We start from the raw sequence: 27,092 nt of genomic DNA, 5'->3' as shown, positions 1-27,092 counted from the left end.
ACAAGGGCCAAAAGAAACCTTCCCTGATTTTTTACAAAGGCTAACCTCAGCTGTCGAAAGGAGTATATCAGATTCAGTAGCAAGAAAGGCAATAATTGAGTCTTTAGCCTTTGAAAATGCAACTGCTGAGTACAAGGAAGTAATCAGACCACTGAGGGCAAGGTCAGCATCAATAGATGAATGGATTAGATACACAGCTGATGTTGGATCTCACTCAGCTGATATGTCAGTAATAGGAAAAACTGCAACTGGAAACCTAGAGATGACCCAAGATTTCAAATGTTTTAATTGTGGTAAATGGGGTCATCTCAGAAATGACTACAGGACAAATCAAAATAATACGAAATGGGGGCCTAAGCTTTCTGGAATTTGTCAAAGATGTGGCAAAGGCCGACATCTGATTAAGGATTGTAGAGCAACAACAGACAAATGGGGCAATACCCTGCCAAAAAACTTCCAGGGGGCCCTCTTGCAGGCCCCAATGCCAGACAAAAAGAGTTCTCTTTCCCAGGAAAATTAAATGTCACTGCTTCAAAAACAAATTTTGTAAGACCAGATAAGGCTGAGGAAGGTTTTATAGACAATTCAGAAGGCCGCACAGGGAGTCAAAAGCAAATATTTTGGCAAACTTCTATAGAAGATCAAAGACCAAAACTAAGAATACTAGTGAATAATATTGAGATTGAGGGGATGGTTGACACTGGAGCAGATGTCACTGTTATTTCTCCAAATTCTTGGCCTGAAAGTTGGCCACTTCATGAAGTAGACATCCAGTTTCAAGGACTTGGAACTTTATCCAAAATAAAACAAAGCACCAGATGGCTTAAATGTATAGAACCAGAAGGTCAGCTAGGAAAATTGAGGCCATACGTGGCTGATATAGCCATTAACTTATGGGGAAGAGATCTATTACAACAGTGGAAAACCCAGATTAATATCCCCTCAGTGTCAATGTTTAATCATGAAATTCATCAGGCTCCTAATAAAAATTTAAAATTTGTTAAGAAACGTTATTTAAGGCAGTCTCACACTGTCCAAGCTGTTCATAAACAACATATGGTAAAGGCCGACAATTTAGCTCTACCCCAAAGAGCCATTGCTACCAAGACACCAACAACATTATCACTAAAGTGGTTGTCTAATCAACCCATTTGGATTGAGCAGTGGTCTATGACAAAAGAAAAATTACAGGTATTAGAACAGTTGGTCCAGGAACAACTGGAGGCTCAGCATATTGAAGAGTCTACCAGTCCTTGGAATTCTCCAGTATTTGTCATTAAAAAGAAATCTGGCAAATGGAGGATGTTGACAGATCTCAGAGCATTTAATAAGATTATTCAGCCTATGGGTTCTTTGCAGCCTGGTATCCCATTGCCTTCCTTGTTGCCTAAGGATTGGCCCATTATAGTGATTGATCTGAAAGATTGTTTCTTCACAATTCCTCTACATGAATGTGATAGGGAAAGGTTTGCTTTCTCAGTATCTACCTTTAATAAAGGTTGCCCAGTAAAGAGATATCATTGGAAAGTCTTACCACAAGGAATGGTAAATAGTCCTACCTTGTGTCAATACTTTGTACAACAGCCATTGGAGATAATTCGCAAAAGGTTTCCCAAATCAATTATTTATCATTATATGGATGATATTTTTTTGGGTGATTCAGATATTAATATCGTGGAAAAAATGTTTGATGAAGTAAAGAAAATCTTGCCTTGCTGGGGATTGCAAATAGCCCCCGAAAAAATACAAAGAGGAGATTCTATTAATTATCTAGGGTATAAGATAAGTCTACAAATGGTTAAGCCACAAAAGGTACAAATTAGAAGAAACCAATTAAAAACCCTAAATGATTTTCAGAAGCTACTTGGAGATATAAACTGGCTGCGACCAGCAATTGGCTTGACCACTCAAGAACTAAGTAATTTATTTCAAACCTTATAAGGTGATAAAGATTTAAATAGTCCTAGGAAATTGACTCCTGATGCTGAGAAGGAGTTAGCCTTGGTAGAAAGAAAACTGCAGGATACACATCTAGATCGTATTGATCCAAAAATGGCCTGCATCTTAGTTATTTTACCTTCTACTCACTCTCCTACTGGAATTCTTATGCAGAGAGAAGATTATATCCTAGAGTGGATATTTTTAGCCCATAAACAGAGTAAAAAGTTAAAAACCTACGTTGAGAAGGTTTCTGAATTAATACTGAAAGGAAAAATGAGACTTAGACAATTAGTTGGAATGGACCCGGCTGAAATTGTTGTACTTTTTACTAATGTAGAAATTACCTCGTTATGGGCACAAGATGAACTTTGGCAAAGAGCATGTAGTAACTTTTTGGGAGAGATTACCAACAAATATCCTAAAAGCAAGCGACTTCAGTTCATAAAAAGAACTAATTGGATTATCCCTCGTATTTTAAAAGGAACTCCGATATCTGGAGCCCCTACATTTTACACTGATGCTAGTAAATCAGGAAAGGCAGGATATAAATCAGAAGACATAAGTAAGGTGGCCGAGAGTCCCTATAAGTCAGTTCAAAAATCTGAATTATACGCAATAATCATGGTATTGTCAGATTTTCAAGAATCCCTTAATATAGTAACTGACTCTCAATATGCCGAAAGGGTTGTTTTACACATAGAGACTGCTGAACTTATTCAAGATAATTCTGAATTGACCTCATTATTTTTTCAACTACAACAAATTATTAGAAATAGAAGTAACCCAATATATATAACACACATAAGATCCCATACAGGTCTGCCAGGCCCTCTAGCACAAGGTAATAATGATATTGACCAGCTATTGATAGGAAGCGTGCTAGAGGCTTCAGAATTTCATAAAAAACATCATGTTAATAGCAAAGGTTTAAAGAAAGAGTTCTCTATTACTTGGCAACAAGCCAAGGAAATTGTGAGGCAATGCCCTACTTGCTCATTATATAACCAAACTCCATTGCCTACAGGAACTAACCCTAAGGGTACTCAAAGAAATGACATTTGGGAAATGGATGTCTTTCATTTTACAGAGTTTGGTAAACTGAAATATGTGCACCATACTATAGACACATACTATAGACACATATTCACCATACTATAGACACATATTCAATGGGCAACTGCATTAGCATCAGAAAAGGCTGATTCTGTAATTCACATTTGTTAGAAGTCATGGCCATTATGGGAATACCCATACAAATTAGAACAATGGTCCAGCATATACCTCTAATAAGATGGAGAAGTTTTTTACATATTATAATATAAAACATGTTACAGGCATATCACATAATCCTACGGGACAAGCAGTTGTGGAGAGATCCAATCGAACTCTAAAGGAGATGCTTAATAGGCAAAAGGGATCAATAAGAACCCCCAAAGATAGATTACATAGTGCTTTATTAACTCTAAATTTTTTTAATGCTAATGAACAAAACTCCACAGCTGTTGAGAGACATTGGATTGTGGAAAAAACTTCTGAACTAAATCAACCTGTTTATATTAAGGATATTATGACGTCAGAATGGAAAGTGGGAAATGTATTACGCTGGGGGAGAGGTTATGTTTATGTTTCCACAGGAAAAGAAAAGCTGTGGGTTCCTTCCAAAATGATAAAGATCAGAAATGACAAAGGGAGACCCCCTGAAGCACTAGTCGACACAGAAGAAAAGGGAGACTAACTCAACCAACCAAATGGGTGATGTATATATGGTGTTATGTCTCTTATATGGACTTAACTGGCTGGGACTAAAATGTCAGTACAAAGCCAAGAACATTTAATTGGGTAATAATTTCTCATGACTTAATACATGTCATCCTTTATGAGAGCATGTATATAAGTTATATTATAGTTTGATTAAGTGATCAAACTAACCTGAAGAGGGCAGTGGCCTTTCTTTATTGATCTTCATTGACAAAGCTGTGTGCCCTACATGTTCCACGTGAATGTTTTTATAAAACTACCTGTTGCTTTTAAGTTTTATATGTTACAGGATGAAAGAAGAGAAACTCAGCCCTAGCATGATTTATACTCGGGGATGTTGAGTCTCTTGGACCTCCTATTCCAGCTTCGTGCTTGATTCTACTGCCACTGCATCAAAGCTACTTCTTTTAAGGACTTGCTTCCAGAACTTTTCCAGAACAGCTAGCTTGCCTGTCCAGCCTTTCTGACTGTAACAGTTATGGTGTCAGCTTTGCTATGAACTTTCTCAGTACACAGTGACTTCAAGGCAAATGATGCCAGCTAGCTCTCCTTTGACTAAGCCAATTTTCCTGTTTCCCTTTGGGCCCCCAGATGGGAATTCTTCGCCCCAATTCAGCTGGAAGCAGACAAAAGGAGATCATCGCCCCAGTTCCTTATGTTGGGGTGGATGGTTCTGGTTACTTTGTAAATTATACATGTGTTGTAATTTAAGGAATACTTTACAAATGTAGCTTCAGACAGGAAGGGAATTAGAGAGCTAAATCTCAGGAATTAAGTGGGATTAATATTTTACTCTTATATAGGCATTGTGCCTGTATAACTCATTTAGAAATACAAAGCTTAGACCCAGTTTAAAAAAAAATAGGTATATCTTACATTGGTAAGAAATCTTTATGATAGTTACAAGGTGGAAATTATAATCTCTTACATTGATGTGGAATTTATTTTATACAAATTTAGGGTTTTCACTGGCATAAGTTTCTTATTAATACAAAAGTGGGATTAATATATTACTCTCATGTAGGCATTGTACCTATATATCTTATTTAGAAATACAAGGCTTAGACCCAGTCCTTTTTAATCAAAAAAAAAAAAATAGTGGAAAGGAATTAACAGACAACTGTTCAGATTGCCTTGCATAGTTGATTTTCAAAAACGTCAGAAATCCATAGAATTGACATTACAAACATTCTTATATAAACATTTATTTTATTGGAGACCTATCTGATCCTGACAGCTTCCCAGTCTTGGATTCTAAGAAGAAATTGAGCATCTTTGGAGTTACACCAGTTGTGGTATGACAGCCACTAGGCAAGTATTGCCTCTTTTCATCTACAGATGAAGTAGTGTGCAAAAAAGAAACACACTTGCAGAATAGTCGACTGATTATATCTGCCAAGACAGAGTAATCAGCCCTTAGTAATTCTGCATTACTAGGTCTGTCAGATGATTCCTGGGCCAGAAGGCTGAAGACCAGATGCTCCAACGTTTTGAAATAAGGAACTGTCTAGATGTTCAGTGGTCTTTTTAAATTGGTTGAGTTTAGAAGCCACGCTTTGTGCTTCCCATATCTTTATTTAACTGAGTCATTCTGGATTTCTGATGGGGTTGAAGATTTATAATCTCACAGCCAACCCAGGCTATTTACTTTGAGAGGATGGTTTTCAGATGCTATTCATTTTGAAGACAAGACATAAACCAGGTTCAAAATTAAGTTTATTAATTGAGAGAGATGGTAAAGGTTCTATTTAGTTATCAAAAATGATGGACTGGGTGTTAGGTTTATCTTGTACTTTAACAATCACAACATGGTAATATAGTTAGTGTTCAATTAATATGTGAAAAGAAAAAAAAATTTTATTATTGGACAAAAAGGAGGAAATGTGGTGGATAGCCCTAGCCTCTTGTTGTCATGGTAACTCCACTCCTGGGAGGGGCTGCGAAGGAGGAGTGAATCTTGTAAACCTTCTGTCCAATCAAATTTGTTAAATAAAGGCTACAGCCAGTGATTGGGCAGTAGAAGAGGAGTGGGAGGAGCCAGAGGCAGAAAAAGAGGAAGACCAGGGAGCCGTAGGAGGAAGAAGCGGGGGAGTTGGCAGTTGGTCTGAGCAGAGGGAGTTGGTGGAGAGAGAGAAGACGAAGAAGAAGTTGTTAAGAGCTCTCATAGCTGGGGAATAGTGTAGTTTAATGGTAAATCTGCCCAATCTAGGCATGCAGCATTCATTTGATACTTACTGACTTGTGTCTTTTCTTCTATGGACTTCCCATGGGCAAGAGATTTACCGCAACAGACTAGGTTTTAACTTATTGCACAGGAAAGGACTTTCTGAATGAGATTCCAATAGCACAGGCATTAAGACTAGCAAAAAATGGGACCTCATGAAGCTGAAAAGCTTCTGTCCCATGAAAGAGACCACCATTTGAAGGCAGCCTACATGATAGGTAAAATATGTACCAATTAAGCATCTGGCAGAGGGTTAGTAACTAGAATATACAAAGAAAAATCTGAATATCAGTAACAAATAACCCAATCTAAAACTGCAGTATAGAACCACTTACCATTTTTATCTTGTAGGACTCAGTATTTTATTTGTAAAGTATTTATTGAGAATTTTTTTTAAAAAATATTATTTTTAAATATGCATGTGGAGAGTTCTGTGTACATGAGTACCGATGTCCCCGAGGCTGAAAAGGTATGTTGGATTCTCTGCAGCTGAAGTTATAATCAGATATGAGCCACCCAGTGTTGGTGCTGGGAACCGAACCTGGGTCCTCTGCAAAGGCTTGTTCTCTTAATTACTCGGCCAATCTCTCCAATGCCTCGCTGAGAGTTTTTTCCTCCTGTGTTAGGTATTTTGGTTTGCAGTTGTAGTTTGTGTGTGTGTGGCCTTGTCTGATTTTGCTATCAGAGAAACATGGGGCTCTCAAAATGAATTTGGAAAATTTCCCATCCTTAAAGTAGCATGTTTGTCCCTTGGGGTCACGTCACTTTTTACTGGAAAATGTTTACTGTGTATTTGGCTTGTAGTTGCCTGGAGTTTCCAACCTGTACTATGTCCTTATATGGGAAACCCAAATGCCCCCATTCCTACTCAACTTCTTTTTCTTATAAATCACTTTGTTTCCAGATACTTCAATACTTCTACCACCACCAAATCTCAACAACTAAATAAAACTGTGCCTTTCAATATGGCTGTCACTACAAATCATTTTGTGTAACTTTTAATTTCATTAAGAACTTTCAGCCAGGTATGCATGGTGTGCATGCTGGTCACCATGGTTTGAGGTTATACTGGGCTACACAGAGGCTCTAAGGCAGTCTGAAACATATCAGAATGAAACTTTAATGCATATATATATATATATATATATATATATATATGTATATTATATCCACAGAGAGATGCAGATACATGCTGGTATAGTTACAGCAAACTAAAAATAATCTTTATGTTAAATGCAGTTATTGCTATGTGTTTAAGGACTTATAATTCTACTTTATTAAACTTAGTACTGTAAATATTACAATGTGGTTATAGGTATGGTTCATGTTTAATTGCTATTCTAAAAATGCCTTGTCTTGTATTAATAAACACTGACAAATATCCCTGGCATTGCTGTGCTTTTCCCATGTCACGAAGTTACATAATGATAATTCTTAAAGTTAATCATTAAAAAATGTGCCCTTCCCTTAAATTTCCCAATTTCTTTCTTAATCTAATCAAGTTATGTGTGCAATTTCACAATCTAATGCAAGTTAATTTATAACATGTTTTAAAAGTATTTCTGTTAAAAAACCGAATGAGAGTTTGGGTGGTTTTGATGGGTATTTTTTGAAAAACGCGTTTTCTACATCTCTATACATTGCGTCTGCTTTAAGTCATAACAACTGTGTAAAATTCTGAAAACAATCCTTCTTCCAACAAATATAACCCCAAGTATGTGCTTATAAAATATAGAATTATAGTCTCAGAAACCACAAATTGAAACGTCTATTGTTACTGTTGAGTTCTCTGCTAATCCTAGGCACTCTGTAAACTAAACATGTAAATGTTTCTAAAACTCTATAAAGCTTCGCTATCCTCCCCCAAATCTGCTTCTGCATGCACTTCTGAGTCAGACTCATGATGTCAGAGAACACTGTCAGGAACAAGGCTTCAGGTCACGGCCGCCCAGCACAGAATGCCCAGCTCTCTGGATCTCAAAATGTCAGGACAGTCCGAATGCTGAAATGGAAAATGATAATAGCTTTTAGACATGTGTTGAGTGTGTGTTTGTGTAAAAACTTTCCTTCCTATTATAGAAACTCTGTGGCTAATCCTGTTATGGGAAAGCCCTCTGGGGTTGAGGTCCACGTCTTCTGTGCATTCTGGTAGGGAACCTGAGCCAGTGCTGAACTGACTCTGGAAGCATCTGCTTAACTGTAGTCATTACAGGAGTCGGTCCAGCAAACACAAGACCGAGACTATGGTGGGGAGAAGAGGAAAGAGAATCCAGAGGGTATGGAGTTCTCGATGCACAAGAGATGGTAAAGCAGGCAAGGCCTACTTCCTCTGTATCCCCAGATTTTTGTCAGGGGCTGGAGAATAGTGGGTGCTGCATTCTTCACTGCTATTAAATAAATTAGATAAATTTATTATTTAGTAAATTAGATAAATTAAATGAATTTAGTTCAGTAATAAAACCCCTCCTAAACATTAGTGTTTGGAGGCAGCCTGAAAGCGGCTGCTACTGAAGATGTGACTAGAATTAGAAAACAGAACAGGAGGCCCACTAAGTTACCATGTTAGCATGTCCAGAGCAGCCATGGTCAGACTTGGCCAAGACAATGACCTTGGGCCCGGAAGAGGAAAAGGGGGTAGGGGCTGCCTGCAGGACGCAGCATCGCTTTGCACACAGTGGGCAGGAGTCAGAATGATGCAGGGTAAATGCCATTCTGTGCTTAGGAGTAAAAAAGCACTGTCCTGTGGACTGGGTGTGAGTGGAACACTCTGGGGTCCTGCATTGGAAGCCGTTGACATGGAAGGACTCAGGTCTACAGACGTCATTTGGAAGTTGCTGCATTAGGGAAACACTAGAATATGATTCCAGAAAGTAATTTTGCATATTTGAAAGAAAACTAGTAATTGTTTTTCAAACTATTTCAAAATATTAATTTTGTTTATGGAAACAAATGCATTTTGACATTTGTTTCTGGCAGAAACCCATCCATTGTTTACTTGTTTAAAAATTAAAATTTAAACATACATTATGATTCTGTAGACTGCACCAGGCATAAAGAGAACGTTGAGAAGAAATGTTAGTTCCTCTAACTAGCAGGATCTAAACTCTGCACACTGTAGATGCTCAAGATTTATAGAACCGACGAATGCCGTCCATTTTGATCTCGCAGGTGGGTCCCAAACATCCATAAGGAAAGGGTAACTGACACTGGACTTCTTCACACTCCACCTGGCTCTTGCCCAAGTGCTCAGGAGGGAGAAGGGATATGCTGGGAGCACTCACTGGTTACCTGGAGGAGCACTCAGTTTACCTGGAGGAGCACTCACTGGTTACCTGGTGCTTGCAGGGCTCAAGATGAGAAGTATGGCCTGTGTGGTACACAGTGCACTCTGACACAGCTCCACTGAGACCAGACATTATTTATTTGTCTTTCGTGACCTCAGCTTCATCGTCTGAATAGGGCAAACATAACATCTGAGAAACAAAGCTCAGAAAACAAGCACCATTACCAAAGAGCTTTGAGAACTGTAACAAGGGTCATCAAGGCCATGCGGGAGGAATCTAGCAGCTTTATAAATTTAAAAAATGCCCAATGAGATCCATCTGCTGTGGAAAACTGACGTCCATGGGATTTTAAAGAGCTCATATATGGATGACATTCTAAGAGAAGAAAGAAGTGAGTAGCTGTGTTCACCTGGATAGTTTAAATAATCCATAATAAAAACCAAAGGAAACGGGTATATTTATAAATACCAAAATTTAAAAGTATCCTGTGGGAGAGAGTCAAAGCCACACACATACCTTTTCCCTGAATAGAGCAATTCAAATCCTTCATTGATGTGACTAAAAGGCATGGTGTGGGTTATCAACTGGTCCAGGTCAAACTTCTTTTCCAGAAACTCAGTCACCAGTTTAGGTACATCATCTCTGCTCTTCCAACCTGTGGGTAACTTCAGGTTTGTTCTCTGTACTTTATTAAGTAATCCTTTCATGGAGTGACATTTGTGTCATTTCTCTCATGCATTATTTCCGCCCCACCCCCACCCCTTGAGTCATTCCCAGCATATAAATGAGCTGTATTTCCCCCATCTTAAGAAACAACGGCTACTAAAACCCTCCTCAGTTCCTGGTCTCCTTCCAGTTCCACATCTCTGTGCTGTACAGAGCCACAGACATAATCGTCCCTCATGCACTGTTTTCGGTTCCAGCCCCTTTTATTCTCTAGTAAGCTCACTCTGCAGAGATTCATATACTCCAGCACACTCATGTTTAGGCTTTAGTCAAGACTTCCCCCACCTGCATTTTGACACAATGGTCAGCAGTGATTCCTATACTGGTGTGTACTCCAGGGAGTGTTTGTGGTGGAGTTCTCTGTCTCCAACTCTGCTCTCTTGCTTCTGTTCATTTGTTATCACCATTATTGTCCTACTTCAGCTAGGGGAAGATTTTTTTATGAATCTTCCACACCTCCCAGACATATAGAACAGATAGCTATCTTTTGTGTGATTGCTATCATAGTTCCATTTGGGGTCATTTACCACTCATCCTTGGAAGAAAGTGCTTCGAGGGGGAGGAGATGAGAACATAGGTCTCTCTTACTTGATAGGCAGGAAAGGTAAAGTTACTTCCTACTGTCCAGTTGCTCTTACCTCCAAAGACGCAGCCCTTCCATGTACGCCCGGTGAAGAGCAGCATTGGGTCATAGGTGAGCATCTTGGCTGATGGAGGAGCACCGACCACCACACTGGTTCCATAGTTCATGTGGCAAGATGAGAGAGCATCAACCTGAGGTTAACATGAAGGGGATTGTTGCTTATGGAGATCATGGGCTCAGAAACGACCGACGGATGACCAGAGTTCCAGTAGTTAACATGGCTTCTAACGACACCAGAGTTCCAGTAGTTAACATGGCTTCTAACGACACCAGAGTTCCAGTAGTTAACGTGGCTTCCAACGACACCAGAGTTCCAGTAGTTAACATGGCTTCCAACGACAAAGTCAAACTTGGCCCCTGGGCTTTAGATTTCACCTTGACTTAAAAATTCTCAATGCAACTTTAGTCCTTAGTAATTAATCTCCTATGGACACATGGCTCTTAAGATATGAAGTAGCCTTTACTGTGCCAGCATAATTGTGATTCTTAGTACATTTAGTTGATTCTCACTAATAAACAAGGCAGAAAAAAAAATCCTTGTGATACTTTTATAACAACATCATCAACACTTCAGATAAGCCTTAAGCTATTGGAGCTCAATGAAATTGAAATAATCAATTAGAATGTTTAAATTTTTTGTCTGAAAATTAAATCAAATACTAAACTATGAAGCAAAGGAGTTGCTTTTCTTGGTGACATCTCTGAGGGGAAGGCAATGGTTCTGGTCTATTCTATGGGGATTGAGAGGCAGGATAAGCTGAGGTGGAGGATTCAATGGTTCTGGTCTATTCTATGGGGATTGAGAGGCAGGATAAGCTGAGGTGCAGGATTTGGAGGAGGAGGTCACATTCAGAACGATATTGTTTCCCCTGCACCTGCTCAATAGCCTTCGTTAGCATCACAGATTCAAGAAATGGAATCATTGTTGCCAAGACCGCCATTTGTACAAGGAAATCTATGGACCACAGGTTACCTCCTTGCCCTGTAGACATGTGAGAACTGCGTGATGTGATACTTCCATGATCAGGTAAAACTGATCTTAAGATTGTGAGTTTTTAGGTAAAATTTCTATTACAGTTTTCATTGCATTTTTAATGCATTTATTTGTATATGGGCATGAAAACAGCTAAGTGCATATGTGGAGATCACAGGACAAACTTGTGGGAGTTGGTTCTTTCCTTCTGCAGGTGAGTCTTGGGAACCAAGACTTGGTTTGGAGACCCCTTTACTAACTGGGCCATCTAACAAGCCCTGTGATTTTTGGCCTGAGATATTCCCATAATCGATTGTTAATGAAACTATGAAAAATCACTTTTAGCCTGATTTAGTAGCTTGGGTACCTTGTGGCTTCCTGAATCGTGAGTCTTACCATAGTCTCAAGACGCCCAATAACTTCAAAAGTATACTGTACAGTGTTGTCTGTCATGTCGGATAGCACCTCACTGATGGGCTTGGTGAAGTCCTTGGGACTGATACACTCTGTGGCACCTACGGCCAGGGCTTTCTGGAATTTGTCTTTGTTGATGTCAATTCCGATGATCCTGGAGGCACCAGCTGCTTTACAGCCCATGATGACTGACAGGCCAACTCCTCCCAGGCCAAACACAACACAAGTGGAGCCAGGGGTGACCTGTGGAGAGAAAGGTTCCTCAAAGAGTTAACAGTGAAACCTGCAAAACATTCTCAGTGTCCAGAGCACAGACTTCACCAGGGTTGCCATGACTTGGGTCAGGACTCCAGGTGAACGACTCATGAGGATGACACATGAAGAATTACAAGTAGAAGAATTCCTGAGAAAAGAAGGATTTGCCAAGTCAAAGCAGTATTTGCCAGATTAACAGAAGGCTTTCCTAAAGGCTTAGCCACAGGCCAGAAGCCTTTGTAGCCTGCCTGGCCTACCCACAATGCCCTCTGCTCCTATGGGAGGCTTAGGCAAACACAGAGGCCTCCCTATTGTCTTTCCACAAAGCTGTGCTGCTTCGCTTTAGGTTTGGTCTGAAGAACAGCGACTGAGTAACCTTGACTCTGAGTCATTTTGAGATATATTGTTTTTTTTTTTCCAACTTCCAAACCACATGCAATTCAATGGTTGATGAAAGTTGCCGTATTCTCCTGTTAGAAGAATAACAAAGATTGTATCCAAGTGATCATTTAAAAACTCACTGGTGCTTCCGTGTGACATGGCAGCTGTGCTGTCATCCCTGTATCCTTCAACCCATGTGTCGAAACGTTAACCTTTCGTACCTCAACATCTGGTTTTATTTGGAGAGTGTCTTTGCAGAGGTCACTGAGCTACAGTGATGTCACTGGGGAAAGATGGGCTGTGGTTTAGATGTAGTTGGAGCTGTCTTTCATGGGCTTGTGTGCTGGGGACTTTGTGTGCAGTGTAACCGATTATGTAAGAGGCCGTGAAACCTGTGTGTGGCCTAAGGATGGGTGGGCAGGGCCTTGAAGGTGCTGACCTCAGCGGAGATTCATTCTTGGTGGAACTTGGTTAGTTTCTTGGAGAGTGGGCTGCCGTAAGATGAGACCGCATTCTGCAGTTAGCCTCTGCTTTGAACACTGTGTACGCTGTGTACGCTGTGTACACCGTCTCCTGTCTCAGTTCTCTGTGCTGTGAGGGAGCTCGTAGGGGTCCCTAGCCAAAGGATGAATAGATAGAACCATGTGGGCTTGAAGGTTTGGTCTTTAAAACTGCGAGCCAAGTAATCTGTTTTCTTTATATGTACCCATGTTCAGGCATGCCGTTATAGCAACATAAAACCGACTAGCACATCCCTGACTCGATGTGACTGGTATTCTTACAGAACAAAATGAAGCTTAGATATTGTGGTGTTTTATAAAAAGAAAAAGAAGCCAGGGATAATGTTTGGTTGGGGCGTGGTATGGTGTGGGGGAGGAGGCGCCTCTGTGGGCCCATGCTGAGGCATCCCTTCCCCCTGAGATACCAGCCATATAGTACAGAATAGAGTATAGGGCATGGGAGGGGGGTTGAGGAAGTAGAGACAGAGAAAGGTGGGTGGGGAGGCAGAGAAGAAGAGTAGAAGCTGGCCATGAGCCTGTGGGTGGGGGGGGGGAATAGGGAGAGGGGGGAAGGGGGAAGGGAGCAAGAGAAGAGAAGAAAGAGAGAGGAGGGGGCAAGAAGCCCCTTTTATAGTGAGTCAGGCATACCCAGCTGTTGCCAGGTAACTGTGGGGTGGAGCCTAGAAGGAATGCCAACAGGTATAAAGACACAGTAAGGAAGATGACATGAAAAGACTGGGCTATTAACATCTATGTACACAGCAAGAAGAGAGGCCTGAAGCAGGTCCTTCCCCAGCAGCCGTCAGAAGGAACCAACCACGCTGCCTTCCGATTTTAGAGTTCTGACCTCCAGGCCTCTGTGGCAGTCAACGTTTGCTGTTTAAGCTGTCCAGTCTGAGGCACCTTACTACCGACTCTCCAGCAAACTGACATACCACCACCAAGATGAGTTTGGTGGGAAAAGAGAGATTCCGGGAAGTGAAACGTTAGTGATGTGGCAGCAGCAGAAAGTAAATCTAGAAACTGAAGCTCCGTGTATTCAGAATTAAAATTTCGACTTTGATCCCGCCTCTTTTCCTTCCAGTTCATCTGGCAGTGTGTATGATTTCCAAACATTTCATTTCCAAATTGCTTTAGGGCTCTGTGAAAATCCCCTTCTGAAAGGCTGTCAGGCGGGAAGGCAGAAGCTAAGCTTGCTGGCCCCAATTCTTACCTTGGCAGTTTTAACAGCAGCCCCATAACCAGTGGAGAATCCACAGCCAATCAGGCAGGCTTTCTCGGGAGGAGCCGCACCATCAATCTTAGCTATGCAGGATTCATCCAGCACCGTGTACTCGGTGAAGGTGCTGGTGTTCATAAAGTGCTGGACTGGTTTGCCCTTGCAGGTGAATCTGGTAGTGCCATCAGCCAGTACTCCACGGCCTGTCAGACTGTTAGATACATCAAATGTACACATTCCTTAAGTCATTTCAGAAACTATCATGGGGAACTCAAATGACAGAGTAAAGAATGCCACCTACTCGCTCCTAACGCAGAGATTGCCCTCTGGGTTCCGGCAGGCATTGCATTCTCTACACTGCGGTAGAAAGAGGGGGATGACTTTGTCACCTAGAAGGAAGGTAGCATGACATAAGATGTCATTCATTTGTATTAAAGTAGGAAGTAAGAAGGTTTGGTGGCTCATGCCTGTAATCCCAGTACAAGATTGATACAGGAAGATTGTCAGCCCAGCCTGTAGTAAGTTTCAGGCCAGCCTTGGAAATATTACCTCGAGGAACATAGTTACATTAATTAATTAATTAATTTCATTAATTAATTAATGAAACAGGTGCAAATTGAACCTATATTTTACACAAAAATGTCTTTAAAATATTCTAAGAGTTATAAGTAAGACAAAGTGGTGTTAAAAACTGCAATTTGGCAAGCTGACTTTACTTGGTACAATTCACTCTCCTTATGTTCCCTTAAGTGGCGTCTCTCTACTGACCCCTAGTGTATGGTGTGCTGTTTCCTTTAATGGTGTAATCAAGGCCTCCATACCTGGTCTCACTGTAGTGACCCCTTCTCCAACACTCTCCACAACCCCAACTGCTTCATGTCCCACAATCACTGGAAACTTAGACACCATCGACCCTTTTACTATATGGTCATCTGTGCGACAGATTCCTGTGGCCAAAATCTGTGTTTAAAACAAACAAACAAACAACTTGCATGACCAGCAAACAGCTCTCTTTAACTCTGCATCATTTTTCTTACATTATAGTGTTGATGCTAAAACAGCCTGAGTCTAAATCAAACCTCAGGCCAAGTTCCCTTGTTTCAGGGACTTAGAGCCTTGCTGCCTCCTTTCCTGCTTGGATCTTGATACCCTTCTGCAGGGAAGAGATCAAAAAAGATTTAGCATAAAGCCCTGTTAAACACAGGCATCTAGACCAAAGGTGAAGGCTTGTCCAAAGGGTAGGGGCAGGGCACTACAGGAAGCTATTACTTCTCAGGCACTAATGAGTTCCTAGTGAGACTCCTCTAGGTGGTCCTGGTGGCACAGGCTTGGGTCACATCTGTTTGGGAAACACAGCAAGAGGATCAGCAAGTTCATGGCCTACCCAGGCTACAAAGTCAGTTCAAGGTCAGCCTCTGTAACTTAGTAAGACCCTGTCTCTAAGCAAGAAGTGAAAGCGTGGCTAGAAATATATTTCCTTGGGAAAGTACTTGCCTGACATGCATGATGCCCAAGGTTCTGTTCTTCTTCCTCTCTCTCTCTCTCTCTCTCTCTCTCTCTCTCTCTCTCACACACACACACACACACACACACACACACACACACACGCATATCTCAATACCTTTCGACTCCCAGAAGATTTTAAGATAATTCTTGATCATGACTATTGATTATTTTCTATCAAACACTACATCAATAAAAATTCAACAAATATTCTCTTTAAAAAGCTAGATTAGTCTTGGTTTTCCACACACACACACACCCTTCTCCCTCTGGCCCCACTGGCTCTGGCCCAAGGGTTTTTATTTTTACTTATTATATGTAAGTACACTGTAGCTGTCTTCAGATACCCCATAAAGGGGCATCAGAACTCATTACAGATGGTTGTGATCCACCATGGGGTTGCTGGGAATTTAACTCAGGACCTCTGGAAGAGCAGTCAGTGCTCTTAACCGCTGAGCCACCTCTCCAGCCCTAGATTAGCTTTGTTAATTGGTGCATTTCACAGTCAACATGATCTCTTCCCTACCAACAGACATGATTGGTGGGTGAATTATTAGCTGGGAAACATATTTTCAAGAAGCCAACCTCTGGACTGGAGAGACGGCTCAGCAGTCAGTTAGAAGCACTGGCTGCCCTTCCTGTGGACCCAGGGTGGGTTCCCAGCACCAACATGGCAGCTCACAACTGCATCTCTGTAACTCCAGTTCCACGCATCCAATGCCCTCTCTGGCTTCCTCCAGCACTGAGCACAGATGTGGTATACAGCCATACATGCAGACAAACCCCCCACACATTAAATAAATAAATCCATAAAAATTTAAAGGGAAGTCAGCATTACAGCAATGGCTTTCTCAATGTAAATGACATCGTCTTTCATGTTTCTGTGTTCTGAGCCCCTTCTTACCTTAACACGAACTTCCTTAGCCTTTGGTGGGGCTACTTCAATTTCCTCAATGGAGAAGGGCTGGTTCATTCCCCATAGTACAGCTGCTTTGCACTTAATCACCTAAGAAGCCAAGCATCATTATTGGTGCTAATCATACACTCAGACTTCCTGAGTCATAGTAATATTCCCAGAAGATCACGCCTAACATTCTGATTTTCTAAGAAAGCTTTCCTTCAGTGATGGAATCAAAGCCTTACAGATCATCTTGTGTGGACCTTTGTCTGATAAAATGGCCTGTGGAATCAGCCCTGAGACATGGAATGACCGGTCCAAGACCACACAGCACACGTGGTCAGGGCTGGGATTCACACAGTATTTCAGTAAACTAGTCTCTTGGTATGATTTCGAATGCAATAGGTAAGTACAGCTGTCACCTTATTAAAAAGGACAAGGCTGTAACACAGAAAACACAGCTGATCTGTGTGTGAGAATTTAATCCGGTCTTTAATTACATCTACAGCCACGCAATGCGATGGCCCATGGCAAGACATGAGCTGTCACCAGGAGGCGTGTGGACTGTGACTTTGCTGCTGGGGTGTCACCTGTGCCTTTGTAACTCCTCACCATTTTTTAAGCCTGGCCCAAGTCAGAGCTTCTTACCTTGTACAAACAGCAGATGCCCAGCAATTGGCCGCCAGGCACGTAAGTGTCTTTGCTAGGGCTACTCTGCTAACTGGTTTTAGTAAGAGAGAGAGAGAGCGCTGGAGAGACGGAGAGATGGAGGGAGGGAGGGAGAGAGAGGGACTGTAAGTTTGTTTCTGACTTCCACATGTGAACCATGGCACACAGGCACCTATAGTCACACAGAAATGCACATGCCTGGCAAACACACACACATACACACAGGCACACGCACAGGCACACGTGCACACACACACACACACACACACACGATGGGAAAGGAGGGAAGGAGAGGGAGAGCACACAGATAAAAATAAAACAACAAGTAAAATACTCATTTTTTTTCCTGATTTACAACACGCTACTCCTTAACTTCTTGGCCGACTCATGCAAGCCTCTTCAGATGCCTCAGTGCCTTTCTCAGAAATTACGTGTGAGAAACTTGCTAGGGACAAATGAGTGGCAGAAAGCCACCCATGTCTCCACTTAACATGAACCCTCTGTCTTGCTAAGGAAAGTTTGCAGTCATGATGTTTGCAGGCATGTCTGCTCAACATTGGACTGGACCCTCACCACCTCAGTGGCAGTGACAGAGAGCACCGAGTAACTTTTTTATTTAACAGTGGTAGAAAACAAATGTCATAAAGGAAACAGTTGCTCCTCAGAGGCCATTACCCCATCCTCTCAACCTGCTATGTAACTCAGGCTTCAGGCTGGCCCCAAACTTAGCAATCCTCCTGTCTCAAGCTCCTGTGTGCTGGCAATACAGCATGTGTGACGATCTCCACGTGTTGTATGCTGACAGACAGCAGCTTTTTCTCAGTAGAACACAGAGATGTTCTAAGAGGATGCTTAATGTGAAATGGTAAGTCACTTTCTGTCTGGCACACAGAAAGCTTAACCAAATATATCAAGGAAGTACCAAGGTCTCCAGTCACTGGTCTGCCCACCTAACTGCTCCTCTTTCCCAGGAGATGCACATGGAGAACTTAGGCTGAAAAAATAAAAGTTAATATATGGTGGCATGTTTCTTCTTGGTCTTAAGAACATTTTTAAGAGAGTAAAATTAACAAGCTATAAGTCTCTGTTTATCAAGATAATAATGAATTTTCACTTAATAAAAATATTCAATTTTGTCTAAGCAGTAAAATGGGCAATCCCACTAAGCTTTGCCTCCTCAGAAGGTGATTTGCTCAGTACATCAAGACACATAAGCACGGACTGACACTTTTATCCCACAGTTCCAGCTTAAAAATCAGCCTCGGGGAGAACAAAGTGTAGGGAAAAAAAAAAACCTTAATATGCTTCAGAGGTCATCTCAGGACTATAAGGGAAATATGTAAACAAGAATGGAAGAAACTGACCTAAATCTAGCAGCCAGTATAAGATACTGAATGGCTCAGTAGTTAAGAGCACTGGATGCTCTTCCAGAGGCTCTGAGTTCAATTCCCAGCAACCACAGGGTGGCTCACAACCACCCTGTGGGATCTGATGCCTTTTTCTGGTGTGTGACAGTGACCGTGTACTCACACACACATACAAAAGAAATAAATCTCCATAAAAATATGCTTAATATTTTATGCTATACAGATTCTCATAGAGCACATAAAATATGGCTGGAGAACACATAAGGAAACAAACCAGGTAAAAACAAGTCAGTGGTAGTTTGTGAATATGAGAACATGTTTGATTTCCTCCATATTGTCTGTTTATCCAAATTTTCTAGAATAAACACTGTACTAGCCCAATGTCTTCTTTACATTTGTGGGTTGGAGTCCTAATGCTTAGAACCTCAGATTCTGATGGTAAAACATGTGGGGACAGGGTCTTTCACATTGCAATCTAGTTACAATGTGGCCACTGAAGTTAGACTAGACCTATAGGATATTTCCATACTGAGGTTAAGACAGACACAGGGAAGATCATGTAAAAACAAAAGCAGAGCATTCCTAAGCAGAGGAAAAGGCTTCTAAAGGACACAATCTTGTCCACACTCTGTTCTCAGGATCCAGATGTTCTCAGCTTCCAGATGTACGAGCAAATAAATCTTTGCTGCTTATGCCACACAGTCCTGGTACTTTGTTAATGGCATCTTTAGCAAACTATCATAATCATCTTTTATTTTTTAATGAAACAGCAAAAAATTAACAGGGGAAGTACTGATATAAAAGGGGACCTCTCTTCCTGAGATACATGGAAATACCACAACAGTTTTGGGACCACATCACTCACTTTGAACTACCCCACTGTATAACATCGTCAAATCCACATTCTAAATCTATTGTGCCATTTGTTGTGTATGCTGGATTCCTGATCATAGTTATGAGTGCTGTCTGGAGTCCATGAGTTCCCCGTTACTGTGGATGTTCTGACAGCAGCTGGACATTCGCTTGACGGAGGCCACAGAACTGGTTGTGTGGAGTTACAAGTGTTTTAAGATTCATTCCAACTCTATTTCATTTATTTCTATGGGCAGCATTACGTTACTAACTCCCACAGTGCAAAGCTAATTCTCCTGATTACCGGTCTTTACTGGATTTCTTACTCAAACCAAGATGTTTTCATTCTGGTTTTCTTCAAATGTGGGGAAAGCTATTTCAGGTTCTAACTTTCAGAGCTCCTCTCTCATGCTTCCAGACTTCAAACATCATCTTTAGCTTCCTAAAATTTTAAGGTAGACTAAATGCAATGTTGTTTAAAAGTAAAAGTAGTGTCGATAACAGTACCCAACACCTCAAGCAGTTATGTACGCATTTAAAGCAGGAACCGGATTATCCCAATCTGCAAGTGAGGAAAAAAAGCCAGCCTTGGTTTTGGAGTTCCTGTCACCATTCTGGCTCTGCCATCTTCTGAAGGAATAAACACACTTTATCCATCCACAACATAGACCTATTTTCTAAGAGTGTTTGCACTTATGCTGTAATATAAAACATGTCCTAGGAAACTCAGAACATGTGATTTCTCTGTTGTTGACTTTGCATTTCTGAATTAGCATTTTCCATCCTCAACAGCGGGGCACTTTCCCCCAACAGATGCGCAGAAGGTCCTAGACCCTTTAGACTCTAGAAAGGAATTGGGTAGATACCACTGACCCTATTGAAATATCCTTGTAGAAACAGTTTGCTATCCAGAGCAAATGACTGGCTAGCTGGAAATTAAGTTATGGATAACATCGGTAGAAATCACAGTTCTCTACTGCCCTTCCCTGCTTTCTGGGAGAACCTTCAGCACGTGGTTCTCAATGGAATCCTGCTGCTGTTGGTATTCTGATACAACTCACTCACATCTCCTCAACTTGTGCCTACTTAACAGCCTTTCCTTCCTCAAGAAATAGCCCCAGTATTTCGTTTCTGTCCTGGATTCAGAGCTCTCGGAAGCAACCCCCATTATTAGCTCAAGAGTCCGAGCAAGCCGACATGTTTCCCTTACTTTTCCAGCGGTGCCCATCCTGGCTTTCCTGAGTTTGTGATCTGCAAACAGGAACGTTTTCTGACTGATGCACAGTTCACTCTTCTATGTGTGGCAGCACCTTCTGCCTTCAATAAATAGCGTGACTTGGAAGTTAAGCTTGCCTTCGGCGACATGATTCATAGCCTTAGAACTTTCCCAACCCAAGAAGCTCCACCCTCCTCCAAGCCAAGTGTTGAAAAGAAATACAATAAGCATTATGATTAGACAAGAATAAGAATCTAACAAACACTGGACCCTCAAGTCTACCATGAAGGGCCGGGAAGCACTCTTCCCCATTTTATTTTAGAGAATGTAAAAACAGGTCACGTTAGCTCAGCTGTGTACAATTGATATGGAATGTACTGCATGCTTCTACGTGCAAGCTGTTCTGTCAGGCAGCTGGTTTTAGAGATGTGGTTAGGCATTTGTATTTGCACTCCGTTTGCACTTGATATAGCTTGTAGAAAATGTGGTAAAATATAAATGAGGTTGGGGTATGACCCCATAGTAAAGCACATGCCCTAATCTGGTCTCAGTTCTTAGCAACACAACACAATATGTGTGTGTGTGTGTGTGTGTGTGTGTGTGTGTGTGATGTGTAAAACTAGTAAAGGTGAAGGTTGAAAAGAAAGAGTTGAAATGAAAGAATATGAAATAGGAGTAAAGATGTTTCTGTAATTTCTAGGTATTCTGTTGATGGAAAATTAACTAAAACTTGTCCTTGCCCTCAGAACACTGGCCATCTGGCTCGAGACACATTATTTACCCACAGAAGTGCTTACTGCTTACACATATTGGTATCCAGGAGAAGTACTGAGAAGAAATCAGAATCCTGCTATACACAGAGGCTCTTGCATCCCTAAAGGAAATGACTTGGGCAAGCATTTAGCTATCTCATCATTTCAAGTCACGGTTTTCCAGTCAGCAGCAGCACCTGACCCTTCTGGATCTGTGTTTGCCTTTGACAGGAGAGTGTCCAAGGTGTTTCTTACTTGACAGTGGCTAGTTGTCACATTGGTACACCGCTGTCTCCAGCAAACTCCCCATACAGTAATGAAATTTCACTCCTGTGGGGTGACACAGTGAGTCAGACTTTCTGTCTTTAGATAAAGCTCTTCAGTCCTGAAATACAGAATAAGGACACTTACCAACTACTCACTTATCAACCAAACCTTTCGTCTGAAAAATGGAAAACATGGATGGCCACAGATCTCTCAACATAATGCAGTAGGCGTTGAAAGTCTAATTTCACACATATTCATATCTAATTCAGAAGCAGTAATTATAATCAGTGACTCTAGTGCATTGGCCAAATTAAACAGAGCAGGTAAAAAAGCATTGCCAATGGACCAGGCTCATATGCAAGCGTCGTTGTTTTGGCAGCAATGATGGAGAACACAGCATATATTGTAGGTACGGAAAAGAGATAGGCAGGTATGGACAGGACACATGCATACAGACAGACTCTGAGTCTCAGCTGTCAAAGACCAAGCCCTGGCTCAACCACCAAAGCGTGTTTACTTCTGAACAAAAGCAAGAGTACTAACAAGGGTGGAGCCGGCTCAAAGGCTGCAGATCGCCAACATGGGCAGGATGGCACTGAGGCAAAGTTTCTCAGTTGATAAATTCCTTGAGGGTTTTGCAAGACTTCAGAACATATTAGTCTGAAAAGTAAACTATTCTCATGTTAATCTGCCAGGCAATGCTGAATAGCTACATAAGTTTTTTGTTGTTGTTGTTACCAATCCATCTTTCTCCAGAATCTACTGGCTAAAAATAAATGTGAAAAGCTGAAAGTTAGGAAGTACCCAATTAAAAAATGATTATGCTGGGGGGAGGGGGCACAAGAGACTCCGAATCCAGGAAGAGCTGAAGGAAAGGAATAGGTGAGCAACTATGATCAAAATGTATTGTGTGCACGCATGAAATTCTCAGAGAGTGAATACAAAGGCTATAGTAAAAGGTACACTTAAAATGAATGGCTTGGAGTCTCCAGGGTAAGCCATCCGGTTACAAACCTCCTCCTCAACAAAATAAATGAGAAAAGTCAAATGGCAAAGGTTAGAAAGTGAAGTGTTCTGAACAGAGAGAGGCTGGGAGCACCGGCTAGCACTAAGGATGCTAAAACAGAGAAAGGCTGGGAGCACCGGCTAGCACTAAGGATGCTAAAACAGAGAGGCTGGGAGCACCGGCTAGCACTAAGGATGCTAAAGGAAAAGCCAGGGCGGGGGAAAGCAGCAGAATGTACTGCAAAGGAATGGGCAGCATGTGGCTAAACCGTGGCTCTTGGACCAGACAGATGCCTCATCTAAAGAAAAGTGACAGTCGTCTCAGGCCTGAGAACACTAGAGGACACTGTGTGGCAGGGAGTGAGTCCAGCTTGAAGGTGCAGCTGGGCAGAGCAGCACCAGTTGTCACACATCTTACAGGGCAGTGGCAGGTGCCACCCTGGGAGTTGAGGCCAAGAAGTAAGTTTGAAGCTGTGATTGTTCACAAGACAAAAACGGCTCTTGAATTAACAGACTAATGATTCACTGCGAGCATGAGAAAGCAAGAATAAGCTAAACCTAGAGAAACTAGACAAATTAGTGAACTAGAAACTCAAGGGACAATGGAAACAAAGATGCAAGTAAAACTTTGAATCTTTGAAAAGATAAAGATCAAATAGTCCTTAGCCAAACTAGCCAAATGAAAGAAATCAAGTTAATGAAATAAAAGAAAGACAGGAGAGCAGACACCAGGGAAGCATGGGAAAAAATACTTGAGTATCCTATATTCAAAGAGTTGGAAAGTCTAGAAGAAATGAATAAATTTAGAGACTCATATAACATGTAAAATTTGTATGAAAATAGATATAAACAACTGATCTATAATGAACAAAAATACTGTTATAATAACAGTTTTCTAATAAGGAAACCTCAGGACAGTAGGATCCCCTGTTGAATTCCACAACTCATTTAAAAAGAGCTAACAATGGTACTTTTCAAATACTTTCATATAATCAGAATGAACACATCAAACTCATCCTGTCAAAGCTGTTACCCTGATACCAAAATCAGATAAGGATGCAACAACAACAGAAACACTATAGACCACTTTCCTGATGCAGGCAAATGCAAAAATCTTTAATAAAAGGCTTATAGACTGTTGGGGTGCAGGAATCGCTTCACAGATCACACAAACACCGGTCTAAGCCATTCAGGGATAGTTTATTGAGCATACGCCCCAGGACTGGTTGACCAGGGCAATGGTCCAGATTCAGGAATTGAACCTTGACCCTGAGTTAAGCTCCTAAAGTGATTTTAAGCCCCAAATCCACAAACATCTATGTCAAGTTATTTTGACAGCCAGGACTTAGAGATGGGGATTTGCATAGGAACATGTCTTTGTTGTAGGCACATCCTGCTCCCATTGGTGGGGTATTCAACTGTGACAGGGGACTTGCCTTGTCTAACATTCATGCCTTAACTTGTCAACCAGGATGGGATTTGTCTAACACTCATGTCTGAACCTGCCAATCAGGATGTCAGTTACCCACATACATGTCTCATTCTGCCAAGTACGATGTCAGTATTCAAAACCTCCTTGGGAACTGAAACTTTACTAGACCACTACTCAAAATGCAAATCTTATTCCAAATATTTTTTTATATTGGTGCAGGTGTCTCTCTTATTTGGGGGTTTATCCCAGAGGCAGCTGATAAAGGCAAATACCATAAAAGTTAACACAGGTGCAGGAAGAGTTTCTGGATGGTTGGTTCAGGTCCAAGCTTATTGTGAGTAACTATACAAAGCAGTTCTATTGACTTGTATTGTGATTGGCTTCCAAGGGCACAGAACATAACAGAATATGTAATCAAGCTTGGCATTAGAAACTTTCCTAATAGCAGCAGAAACACATGAGAAAGTTTCCTTATAATGGCAGGCCAGCCAGGTAACTGTTACCTAGGCTTTAACATTTTATCTAGGCCTTAACAGCCTATCTAGGTCTTAATATTTTACTTAGGCTTTAACATAACTTGAATTTAACAATACATTAAAGATGGGCATAGCGAACCATGGCTTAAATTCCAGCACTTGAGAGGCAGAGACAGACAGATCTCTGTGAGATCTAGGGCATCCTGGCCTACTTAGTGAATTCCAGCACTCTCAGAACTACATAGTGAGACTCTGTCTTTAAAAAAATGAATGAATGAATGAATGAATGAAGAAAGAAAGAAAGAAAAGACAACAACAAAAATGCCTACCCTGCCAAGATCAAAACATTAAAAAGATCATACAACACAAACTAGTTGGTTTCATTCAGGGATGAAAGGAAGGTTTGGCATAGGCAAATCAGGAAGCTTAATGCAGTTCGTAAGTAGGTTCAGGGCAGAAATCACATTAATAAATGGAGTTTGTTTCATCCCAAAGTTAGGGAGGGTCTGTCATGAAATGAACTCACACAGTCCTGACTGCTGGGCAAGTTGGGAGGACTCTAAGAAATGTGCTTTAAAAGATAAAGGTTTGGGACTCAGTGTGCTTGTCTCAAGCCTGTGTTCCCACTTGGGTGACCTCATCCAGCACATGTGCAAGGGGAGAGACAATAGCTACAGTACCTGTGTGTCTCAAGGGTTCATGGTGAGGAAACTCCTAGTACAATGCTCCATTCAAAACTAGGAGCTAATGTTGGTGATAACTTGGTTCTAGTCATATGGATTATTTTTTTAAAATATTTATTTATTTTATTTATATGAATACACTTCAGACACACCAGAAGAGGGCATCTGATCTTATTAGAGATGGTTGTGAGCCACCATGTGGTTGCTGGGAATTGAACTCAGGACCTCTGGAAGAGCAGTCAGTGCCCTTAACCACTGAGCCATCTTTCCAGCCCAATATGGATTATTATTCTGATTTACTGCTTTTTAAATTTTTAGATTTTTAAAGTGTTTGAGATGGTAGAGAAAATGTCCCTGCATAGCTTAGCTATGAGGTCTTAGAATCCTCCAGAATTTCTCACCAAGTTTGGACAATAAGAGTCCTCTGAATAGCAAACTTCTTCTGAAAATCAGAAATAAAGGGATAGATAGGCTGTAATCCATACATGAGTTGATCACCCATCAGATTGTTTGGAAGGAGGAAGGTTCCAGAATGCAGGATTGTCAGTGCCCTGACCCAAAGAGGCAAGCCCAGGCATATGAAAGCTAGCTGATTGCCATTGTTTTCAAACTGCCTTGCCTAGACCTTGAGTGCATGAGACCTGCTGGGTAGCAGGCGGTCACTAGCTCTTGTTTCTCAGGACACTGTTTCTTTTGCTTCGCATTATCAATTCCAGGATGCTGATCACCCTGTCCCATGAGGACAGCAGGAATGGAGTAGAGCCTTTGACGTCAGAAGAGCTTTGAAGTCAGGAGCAGACCTGTCAGCTCCAGCAGTGGCCAGTAAGTGCTTAAGGGGACAAACTGTATACTTGGGAAACACAAACAGAAGCTAAATGTTTCCATTGGTGGCTTCTTGAGAGGTGTCGGTGAGACAGAGGTGTAGAGGCACTGGTGAAGTAAGAACAGAAATGATAATGACCATAACTCCAAAGCTACCAAGAGTGGGAGCCATCGTGTAAACATGGGAAAGGACATCAATGGGCTGTTGAGTTCTCAGAAGAGTGAACCATGGAACTGTAATTACTGAAGGGCACAGAAGAGCTTAGTCACCCAGCATTGGGAAAACATTGCTGAATTCTGTTCCACCTCGTCAACCACCAAACCTTGAGGGTGGGCTTTCTGCTGTGGTTTCTCACATTCTCTCAGTCTAATGCTGAAAATGGAAGCTGTAGGCAACCAGCTGCAAGCTGAAACCCATCCTTTCCTACCTTCTTCAGCTATGCCAGGCCTTGTGGGGATGAGGCATGCCAGGGGCAGAGCAGTGGAAGAGCCCAGGCTCTGCCCTGATGTGGGAGGCTAATCCTCTGCTGGCACTGGATGCCAGCTCCCAAGGCTGCCATGGAGACCATGCTTGGGAGTTTCAGCACATTTGCCTTTGCATGTACATCCAACTCAAGAGAGTAATGAGGGTTTTTTTTTTTTTTCTTTCAAAGCAAGACAGGGATGTCACATGTGCTTTGAATTAAGTCTTCATTTGTCCAGTTTTCCAACTGACTGCTGTTGGATGGGAAATTTCAATTTGAGAAGGTCAAGTGCTGTGGGGAAAAACAAACCCAAGTTGGTTTTATTTCTGGACTTAATCTCTCTTTAAACACACACACACACACACACA

The 27,092-nt window shown here is 41.5% G+C and overlaps 1 protein-coding gene across 1 annotated transcript; it reads right to left on the bottom strand.

Annotated features, from left to right (window-relative positions):
* Positions 1-7,513: 7,513 nt before the first annotated feature.
* Adh7 (alcohol dehydrogenase 7 (class IV), mu or sigma polypeptide) lies at positions 7,514-20,932 on the bottom strand. Its single transcript, XM_034500092.2, has 9 exons — positions 20,818-20,932; positions 16,726-16,827; positions 15,140-15,278; positions 14,620-14,707; positions 14,313-14,529; positions 11,946-12,206; positions 10,572-10,707; positions 9,724-9,862; positions 7,514-7,925 (listed from the first exon to the last, which is right to left on the bottom strand). The coding sequence occupies exons 1-9, from the start codon at positions 20,833-20,835 to the stop codon at positions 7,901-7,903; spliced, it is 1,125 nt and encodes a 374-aa protein (XP_034355983.1). The 5' UTR covers positions 20,836-20,932; the 3' UTR covers positions 7,514-7,900.
* Between the last annotated feature and the right edge of the window lie 6,160 nt (positions 20,933-27,092).

Source organism: Arvicanthis niloticus, chromosome 4 (assembly GCF_011762505.2).
Source record: "Arvicanthis niloticus isolate mArvNil1 chromosome 4, mArvNil1.pat.X, whole genome shotgun sequence".
Lineage (NCBI taxonomy): Eukaryota > Metazoa > Chordata > Mammalia > Rodentia > Muridae > Arvicanthis > Arvicanthis niloticus.
This window is presented reverse-complemented; position numbering and strand designations above follow the sequence as displayed.